The sequence below is a fragment of the Brienomyrus brachyistius genome, chromosome 17 (assembly GCF_023856365.1).
Source record: "Brienomyrus brachyistius isolate T26 chromosome 17, BBRACH_0.4, whole genome shotgun sequence".
NCBI classification, from domain to species: Eukaryota; Metazoa; Chordata; class Actinopteri; order Osteoglossiformes; family Mormyridae; genus Brienomyrus; species Brienomyrus brachyistius.
In genome coordinates this window covers 14,847,740-14,858,417 of record NC_064549.1, presented here as the reverse complement: position 1 = coordinate 14,858,417, position 10,678 = coordinate 14,847,740, and the positions used below count along the sequence as shown (strand labels likewise).

The 10,678-nt window shown below is 44.7% G+C and overlaps 1 protein-coding gene across 1 annotated transcript; it reads right to left on the bottom strand.

Moving 5' to 3' along the window:
• Positions 1–5,367: 5,367 nt before the first annotated feature.
• On the bottom strand, positions 5,368–6,828 carry zgc:64002 (uncharacterized protein LOC393330 homolog). Its single transcript, XM_048980176.1, has 3 exons — positions 6,641–6,828; positions 6,349–6,556; positions 5,368–5,945 (listed from the first exon to the last, which is right to left on the bottom strand). The coding sequence occupies exons 1-3, from the start codon at positions 6,816–6,818 to the stop codon at positions 5,522–5,524; spliced, it is 810 nt and encodes a 269-aa protein (XP_048836133.1). The 5' UTR covers positions 6,819–6,828; the 3' UTR covers positions 5,368–5,521.
• Between the last annotated feature and the right edge of the window lie 3,850 nt (positions 6,829–10,678).

Here is a 10,678-nt window from a genome sequence, read left to right as displayed (position 1 = left end):
GTGCCAATTTTCCATTCAGCATCTCGTTGTCTTTATTTGTTATTATTTCTGAAGGAGAAAGGCCAAAAACAGATGAAAAATAAAAGAAAATAGATTTTTTTCCTTGTTTAACGAGAATGTCCGGTTAGTGTCTAAAGAAGAAAGTTTATTAGCAAAGCTCCACTGAAATCTGACACTTCTGTTATTTGTATTACATGTCAGGCATCAACCCCACATTTTCATCAGGAGAGAGATGGGTATTTGTATGAAGAACATCAAGTAGTTCTTCAATGTCATAATTGTCCTCACCTCATCACTCAGACTAGGACCATAAATACAGTAAGGTGAATGCATGCTTTGTTTCTTGATAACCAAGGAAAAGTTCCCTAATCAAGTTGTATTTAATACAATTCAAATAAAATGAACTTTCCTAGGCATGTTTTCCCTTTAAGAAATAATGGAAATATATCAGAATAGATGGACACTGGCGATTTTGCCAGTGGTGTAGGGGGATGCAATTGCACCCCTTACTGGTTATAAGAAAATGCTATATTAAGTACGATAAAAACAATAAATTACATTGTAAAGTTATATTTGAAAACGTGCCTTGTATTAGTCACATGAATGTGCAATAATAATTCATTGTAAATTAATGTTTTTTTTTACAATTTGTCCGGATGAATGACTGGTTAGGCTCTGTCACCTCATAACCTCATAGATGATTCTCATCCTATTTGAATATGATAGCTGCTGTAGATTGCCTATCCCACATGGCAGGAACCACATCTTGAGGAGCTCCGGTGCATCACAGAGCACCGACAAATAATCACAGTCACTCAGAGCAATCGCAGCATTCTGTTAGACAGGATATCACGGTGCACTGACAAACTCACAGTCACTCAATTAGAGCAATCACAGCACTCTGTTAGACAGGACATCACAAAGCACCGACACATAATCACAGTCACTCAGAGCAATCACAGCACTCTGTTAGACAGGACATCACAGTGCACTGACACAAAATTACAGTCACTCAATTAGAGCAATCACAGCACTCTGTTAGACAGGACATCACAGTGCACTGACACAAAATTACAGTCACACAATTAGAGCAATCACAGCACTCTGTTAGACAGGACATCACAGTGCACTGACACAAAATTACAGTCACACAATTAGAGCAATCACAGCACTCTGTTAGAAAGGACATCACAGTGCACTGACACAAAATTACAGTCACACAATTAGAGCAATCACAGCACTCTGTCAGAAAGGACATCACAGTGCACTGACAAACTCACAGTCACTCAGTTAGAGCAATAACACCAGCTCGGAATGCTTGGCTCCTAGTGATATCATCACCATATTAAATGCAACATAGTAGTGGATGGAAAAAAATGGCATGGAATGGCAGCTGTGCTTTCCAGCTAGAAGAAAATTGTCTACATCAAAAGAAACTTAATGGAATCCTTAGAGATTTGCCAACTTTGGTCAGTTGGTTGGCGTCTACACACACATTTACATGTTTGTAAGAGTTTTATTACCTTGTACCTTTTATTACCTTAAACAGTCTGTAGGGATTGCAAACTACCCCAGGGCTTTTGATGCAGCTAATTATAGGTTTATAATGGAATAATATAGATTTGCTGTAAGATTTCTTGCATGAGCATGAGAGTCTGAAAATGGCAGATGCATGAAAGTTGGCAAGGTTGGCAATCTTGAATTAACCGTGGCTAAAAATATTGTGGAATCTTTTTAGAAACTTTTTCCTCATAAAAATCCTCTCACTGGTTTGCTCGTGTGTTCAAATATTCAAAATTAAGTTTCAGTATACTCCAGCAGCAGTGTACCCTGGAAATGTGAGAACAAAACATAAAATCACTCTTTCCACCAGAGTTTCTAAAAGTATTCTGAATAAAATGCACATATTCAGCCAGGATACAATACTACATCCAAACACAATACTAAACATGTTCAAGAGTATTCCTGGCTTTGTGCATGTGTATGTGTGTGTGGATTACGTTTATATTATGAATGTGCCCCACAATGTCATAAAAACCTACTATTTTGATGTTGTGGGGACCATTTTTAGGTCTCCACAATGATCTGTGAAAAAGTTTTATATTTTGTTTGTTTACTTATGGTTAAGGTTAGGGGTAGGGTCATCATGTTAATATTAGAGTTTTCCCCATAGAAATGAATGGAGAGTCCCCACAAAGATATAATTACAAACCTGTGTGTGTGTGTATGTGTGTGTGTGTGTGTGTGTGCTTTTCATGTTCATGAGAGTTTCCCTCAGGTACACCAGTTTCTTCACATAGCCCAGAGTCCTGCAGCTAGGTGGACCAGGGTCTCTAAATGTTCATAATATAGAACCGTGCGTCCTGTGATGGACTAGCATCCAATCCAGAACTTTTCTAGCTTCTTGACTTGTACTTTCTGAAATTATTCTGGCCCTGCACTGGATCAGTGCTTCTGGAAAATGGATAGATATGCATGTTGTGTGCTTAATGAGACGCTGGGTGCAGGGATTCAGCTAAGCGAAATCACTTTAATCAACAACCGGAAACACCCTCTCTCTCCAGATCAAACTTGCCACTCACCACGATCAGGCATCACCTAACAATCACAGATAAGTTCCTCCTGAACCTACATAACATTTTCGCCACTCTGGGGCTTCAAACATGAAAGGAAGTCCTTTAAGTTCTCCGGCCGTGCCCTTGTGCGCGCCGGTCTTGGGGAGCACACACCCAAGGGTGGTGCTAATGGTGGCGGGGAGATTGGAACTAGGGGCAGTGCTGATGGTGATGGAGGCCCTGGTTGCGGTGTGGAGGGTGTATCTAAGGGCTGCCGCACTGTCTGAAGTATGGGGGCCTTCTGCCAAACTCTTGGGGTGGTGTGGAGCATGTCCCTGTTACCCTGGGTCGATGAGGCAAGAAGCCTAGGCACCTTCTGGAGGAAGCTGACATGCCAGCAAGTGCCATCATCGAGAAGGTATGTGGCCGGGCCCAAATGACGGACAACCTTCTGGGGGGTGAACCAAAATGATGCCATTTTGTTCCCCCTGTGTGGGCAGCGGGCTCTCATCCAGTCTGCCACAGCAATGTCCGGTGCCCTGACCTTCCCTTTTTTTGTCAAACCACCGTTTCATCTGTGACTGACGACGGGTGACTGCAGCTTTGACTGGTGAGGGGGCATTCTGGACTGAAGAGGGGTGGAGCCTGTCGAGTGGCAGGTTCAACTCCCTACCCAGCATGAGGGAAACTGGCGAGACACCCGTGGTTGAACCACACCAGATCTCGGCCATTCTGTTTAAGCTTCATTATGCCCGGGTGGCTCTCATGTGCCATGGCACACTCGCATGTAGGGTATCTGGGAGCACCATGCAAAAGCCACGTGCTACACATGAATCATTCCAGGACGAGAGCTCTTCCCTGACACGGGAAAAGGCTAGCAGCTCCTCTGGCACTTCCTTTAGCCATCCCTGCTGAATGTAGGTACAGAGCTGGGAGAGGACTGAGTCCTGTTCTGCGAATGCGTTTAGCTCCTATAGGGTGACAGTGGCCTGGAGTGGAGTTTGTAGCATGTGCATGATCTCACTCTCGACATGGTTCATGCTGGTGGGTAGAGCCAGGGCAGGAACTGATCGAGATAGGAGGTCCGCAATGGCCTGGTGTAAATTGTAGGGTGTAGTTATACTGGCATAGACGATAATACCAATCTCAGGGACTTGTGGTCAGTGCCTGCAGAGGACAGCAGAGTTGTCAGGGCCTGGTGGTCCGTCCTCAATGTGAAGTGGCAACCATACAGGTAAAGGTGCATTCTCTCGCATGCCCAGACGCACTCTGGGGACCACACCCATGGCAAATCCTTTCATAGCAGCTGCCATGGAGGGGCTGTTACAGCTGAATACTGTGACATGAACTTCATGTAGTACCCCATCATGCCCAGAAAGGAGGCAAGCTGAGCAGCTGAGGAATGGAGGTGATGGCCAGAGCTTCGGACACACAGTGGAGGCGATTGTCATGAATGTCCATGGTTGCACCATGTACCACCACATCATCGAGGAAAATGACTACACCTGGTATACCCGCCAGGACTGAGGCCATGATCTTTTGGAAAGAGGAGGGGGCAGAGCTAAGGCCAAAAGGCATCCTAGTGTACTGGAAAATACCCAGGTGTGTTACAAAAGGCCATGAGGTTTTTGCTCCTTGGGTGAAGGGGCACCTAGAGATTTTGTAGCCTTCACTGAGGTCCAGCGTAGAAAACACTGTGGAGCCATGGAATTGCGTCATGAGTTCCTCTAGCGTTGGTAATGGGTAGATGTCCAGGATTACTGATTTGTTGACCCTGCGCAGATCCACGCAGACACACAGAGCACCTGATTTCTTTCAGACCACAACTAGATTGGACACCCATGGTGAAGCATCAACTGGATCGATAATTCCGGCATCCAGCAGCCGCTGAAGTTCGGCAGAGACCCCATCCTTCAAGGCTAGTGGAATGCGACACAGTGGGTGAATTACCGGAGTCAGCGAGGGGTCAATGAGTGGCTGATGTTTTTTGATGTTTGCTCGCGAGATGGGCATGTTTTCTGGTGGCATGCGAGTTTGATCCACAGTTGCCGCACGACAGAAGCCGTTATCGTAGTTGCGGTCACCGTTGTCTTGTAAGATGCATGACCGAGTATAATGTTAAGTCCGGTATGTCCCCGCCTGGGCTGGATGGCGGCGGCAGAGGCGGCAGCACCTCACGTGGTGCTGTTATATGTACGGCTTGGCTTAGCGTAGATTCCGTCTGCGTCAGTTTATCTGCGCATTCAGCCGTGCTCTCAATTTGGAACGCAATAGCAACAGCTCTAGCTAGCATCAGGTCATCTGATTCGAGTAATGTCTCCCGTATTTTAGGATTAGTAGTGCGTTCAATCAGCTGATTGCGGATCATCCCCTCTGTCAATGCGCCGAACTTACATGAGCTGGCTAAGCCTTTCAGGCTAGAGACGTACTGCTGGGCTGACTCACCCGGGACTTGCCGGCGCTGTCTGAATAGAAATCGCCGTAGCAATGCACTCTGTGGGTCGGCGAACTGGTTTTTCAGAAGCCACACGGTCGCCGTGTAGCTTGTGTCGGTGTCACTGCTGCACAGCGTATCTGGTACCCGTTGTCCCTCGATTCCAAAACAGTGCTTCAGCAATGCCGTTTTCCGTAAGTCACTGACGCCGGCTAAACCTACAGCTGCCAGGTATGTTTCGAAAGACTGGTGCCAACGGTTCCACGGAATGCGAGGCTCGCCGGGCAGTTCGAGGAGGGGGGGTGGGGGCGGTTGAGATAAGCCAGCCATCCTCATCGCCAAAATCTTGTGTGCTTAAGGAGACACTGGACGCAGGGATTCAGCTAAGCAAAATTACTTTAATCAACAACCAGAAACACCCTCCAGATCAAACTCACCGCTCACCACGATCAGGCATCACCTAATAATCACAGATCGGTTCATCCTGAACGGACATAACAATGCACATGGGAGAATTTGGCTTGTATTACATTTATAAAGAATTACGAGCAATGACATGAAAAATCCCATTGAAATCGGACACCATGTTAATGCTCCTCAAGGGCATGACATTGAACTCCTCAACGGAAAAGCCCAGATTCTTAAGTGTTTCCTGGATGAAACTCTCTCTGAGAGGGAGGCAGGAGAACCTCTTACCCCCCACCATGTAGAAGGTTTCACTGAGGACACCTACCATTACCAGAACTGCCCCAGGCTTCAGCAGCATCTTCAGGTTGCCCAGCACACGCTGATAGGTTTCCAGATCCCGGCAGGCAGCTTCCAGGCAGAGACAGCTCAGCAAACAGTCAGCGGGCCCCACAGCCAGGGGCTCGAAAGGGTTCTCTAAGCGAACATCACATTTCAGCACCTGCTTCACAGTCTGCTTGAGCCTCACTTTCTTCTCCCCAGTTGTCCTCCTACAGGGTGTACCAGAGAGAACATGCAATAAGCAACAGGCAAAGAATGGGAAGTTCAAGTCAAGATGGCTTACTGAATGGAAATATAGACAAACCGAAATCTGTACTACCAGCCAAGATTCGGCAAAATAAGACACTTGACAACGAAAATAAAAGGCCTTTCCAGTAAAACCGTGCAAAAACTCTGCATAACTTGAGATAGGTCGCATATTTATTATACAAGACTTAGTGAAGCAGCAAATATTGCCATTTGGCTTAGTCTTATCCATAAACATATCAGTAATCTGAATCCTAACCATTATGAGAGAGCAAGAAGACAATTATCAATCAAGGCTTTACATTTAGGATTTCGCATACTAAATCAGGCACCCAGATGCCACTCATGAAGGACAATAAACTTTACCTGTTTCCCTCCACCTCACAGACAAACTGGATGATATGATCCCAGTCAAAACAGTCCGCGTCTGATCTCAGCCATCCCTCAATCTCCTGGCGGTTGCAATCAGCGAAGTCGGACATAATGATCTCTTCAAAGTGCTCGCAAGCACTTATCAGACCATGTATTGATGGACCACTTCCTATCTCAATTAGTCTCTGGCCCTTGTATTTCCCTAGAGCACAGGAATATTACATCAGAGACCAGAAAAGCTAAATGTCTACAAGTAAACCATCATAAGTTTTGATTTTGAACGCACCTGCTTCAAATGTCTTACTCAATTGTCGCAGTTCATACTCCAGGGAGTTTTCATCAGAATGGCCTTGAGGGCAAGAGTAAAAGCTGTTTAAATATGCCCTGGGGTCAAAGTGGTCCTGGTAGGATTCTCCCTCTGTGAACGCCGTTTGGCCTGAGCCCTCCATGGCTGCCGTCTGCATGCTCGCTTGCACGACAGACCGAGGTGTCTGTTTCTGTGACTCTGATGGGAGGCAGTGTCACATGTCAGTTCCTGTACTTTGCATGGTGTCGAAATGCCTTCCCTAGGTTTCCGAGGTTACGCAATCCAGCAAGCCAAAGTACACAACACTGATCTCCAACTTAAAAAGAAACAGCACAGTCATCTGTTGTTTTATGGAGCTAGATTCACTGAAGAGTGTAATCACTGTGAATCATCTACTGAAGAAAGACCACAGATTGCAGGTGGCTCTCCGAAGTTGCTTTTATATTGAATATATATTGAGCTGAATATAACACACACATGCACACACACACACACACATTGGTTGTGCGCCAACATAGCAAGTAACCGCACTGGTAGGCCTACATTATAGATAGATAGATAGATAGATAGATAGATAGATAGATAGATAGATAGATAGACAGACAGACTTTATTGTCATTGTACCGAAGTCCAACAAAATTTTTTCTATGCCAAGCCGGAATAAAAAATAATGTCGAGGTGCAGACTTTGAGAGCTCTGTAACGCCTCCCAGATGGTAAGAGTAAACAGATGATGACAGGGGTGGGTTGCATCTTGCGTGATGTTAATAGCTCTATGGAGGCATCAAGTTCTGAAAATGTCGTCTAGAGAAAGCAGGGTGAGTCCGGTGATCCTTTCTGAGGTTCTTATAACCCACTGGAGACTTTTCCGATCTGACTCTATGTAATTTGGATACCATGATGTCAGGCAGTATGTTAGCACACTCTTGCTGGAACAGCAATAAAAGGCTCTGAGCAGCTCTGCAGACCAATTGTTCTTCTTCAGTGTCCGTAGAAAATACAGCCGCTGCTGAGCCTTTTTTACCAGAGCAGATGAGTTGGTTGACCATGTGAGGTCCTCACTGATGTAGATCCCCAGGAGCTTGAAGCTGGTGACCCTCTCCCCTTCCTCACCCTTGACAATTAGAGGAGCTTGGTCTTCACCTTGTTTCCTAAAATCGACAACGATTTCTTTGGTCTTTGTGATATTTAATGTGAGGTTCTCGTTCTCACACCAGTCTATCAACCTATCTATTTCCTCCCTATATTGTGTTTCAAATTTGTCAGAAATCAGTCCAACTACTGTTGTATCATCTGCAAATTTAATTATTGTGTTTGTGGGGTGTACAGGAGTACAATCAGTTGTGTATACTGAATACAGTATGGGGCCCAGAACGCAACCTTGTGGCACCCAAATGCTGAGAGTCAGACTAGGAGAAACATTTGTGCCGAGTCTGACTAACTGTTAATGTTTAGAAAGAAAGTCTTTAATCCACATACGCAAAGTGCTACTGAAACCCAGGCCGCACATTTTGTTAACCAGTCTACTGGGGACAATATGATTGAATGCCGAGCTGTAATCAATAAAAAGTATTCTCATGTCCTCTGTTGGTCCAGGTGTGCAAGAGCTGTGTGCAGGGCAGTCGCAATAGCATCTTCAGTGGATTGATGAGCTCCATAGGCATACTAATGTTGATCAAAATTAATGGGGAGGCTGGATTTGACATGTTGCAAGACCAGTTTCTCAAAACATTTTGTAATAATGGGGAGGAGTGCTACCGGTCTGTAGTCATTTAAGAAAGTGACATCATTCTTTTTAGGGACTGGTATGATAATGGATGGCTTAAGGCAGGTGGGTACAGTAGCCTGGGACAGAGATTGATTAAAAATGTTTGTAAATACCTCAGCCAACTGGTCAGCACAGTCCCCAATCACTCTTTCTGAAATACCATCCGCCCCTGCCCCCAGCTTTCTTAATATTCACAGAGCTAAAGATACTTCTCATCCCATGGATCTGAAAGGTCAGAGGGGGGTCCTCAATAGGGTCAAGTGGAGTCGCTATACCATTATCAGTCCCTACAGTTCAAAAACGTGCAAAAAAATGATTAAGCTTTTCTGCCAGGTAGATGTTATCGTCAGCAATTGGTTGCAGATTGCATTTGTAATTTGTAATATGCTGGATGCCTTGCCACACACGTGCTGGGTCCCTATTAGTAAAGTGATCCTCAATCTTACCTTTGTAAGCAGCTCTAGCCTGCCTATGCCCTTCTTTAAGTTGTATTTTGCTATACTGCTCTCTGTCCCCCGATCTGAATGCTGCATTTTGCTCTCTCAGCAGTGCCTGGACCTCCTTCGACATCCAAGGCTTCTTGTTCAGGAAAACTCTGATGCATTTCTTAGTGGTAATATTTTCAATACAGGTCCTGATGTAGCAGAGAACAGTGGTGGTGTACTTATTTATGCTATTTTATTGTTTATTAATAACGGTTAGCAAATAGCTAAGTGCTATCTTAGCATTAGCATCGGGTGGTATGTAGACAGCTGTGACAACAGCCACAGAAAACTCCCATGCCAGGTAAAATGCTCTACACTTTACTGCTAAGAATGCCTATACATTATAAGAACCATTGTCATAATATAGGTACTGTAATGGTCATTTGCTGTAATGCAATTAGCAATAGCACTAATATGCATTAGTATAGCGGCTCCATACCGCTGGCGAAGTGCTTCGTTTCCCCATGAAACCTCTTCATTACGTCAACGGCTTCATTCACCTTGCATATCACTTGGCGTCTCTATAACACCTTCTCGTTTCACCAGTGGCTCCATACCACTTTCGAAATCATTTGCCATCTCCATACACTCTTACATTAAAATAGCGGCTCCATGATTGTAACAAAGTGTTTAGCGTCTCCATAATGACTTTTGAACTTCATCGGCCCCATACCACGTTGGAGATTGACCGTTGATTTATATAGCTGCTGAAGGACTGTAGGAAGAAATCAAGCATCTTCAAAGATGTCATTATCTAATTTATGTTCTCTGTTTCTTCTCAGTAGGTCTAAAGCTTCGCCTGATAACCTAAGTGGTGTAGCTGTCCTGTTGTAGTCCTTGCCCTCTTAATAATATTAACTTTTGGGGTTGGCTCCTTCGCCTCCTGCCTGGTTGCCCAGCCAGATCTGTCAGCTTCAGAGATGATGGAGCCGACGACCAAGAGACGGGCTTCGCCAAGTCACTTTTCTCATACACTTTCAGATTGTGCCAACAAATAAACACTCTTGTCGAGTCAGACTATTGAGGTCTCCTTGGTTGAATTGTTGTAATAACCGGCAGCCCGCAGCATCGCAGCGATAGGAAGCAGGAAGCAGTTGAGGCAGTGATAGGAAGCAGTTGAGGCATTTTGGTTTAACATGAGTGCTTTTTAATATTAGCCTTTTAAAGGACTGAACACAAACACTAAACACCAACTGGCACCCAGACCACTCCAATAGCACACGGTGGGCGCACACACCGCTATGTACAACACATAACATTAACACTACAAAATCATTACATACGGTACAATAACACCACCATATATGACAAATACAGGAAATTATTTATTTATAGGGTTGGCACTGGTCCACATGCCGTGCTGCCTGGCGGGTACCTCCAGTGCTATGTTATTCTTATCTGGTTCAGGGACTATAACTCCCATAAGATAAAGGGAAGCTTGAAACTTTTGCAGCACCGCCTTTTCAAAACAGTGCATCAGAACATGTATTAAACATTGAAACTTGAATTTGCCTGATCCACGTTCAGTTAGTCCAGGTTTCCTGTAAATCACTAAAAGTAGATTCCCATTCTTTGTACCAAAAGGTGAAACTGTCTAATTTAGAGAGGAGAGAGACACTCAGTCACACACAGAATGATTCAGGTTATTAGAGAAAACAGAGGAAGGAAGAAAGAGTATGATCTTTTGTTTTGGGCTTTTTTCCACAAAAAAAACACAATTTGTGACATACATCTGTCATACTTCAAAAACACTTCATCAATAGTG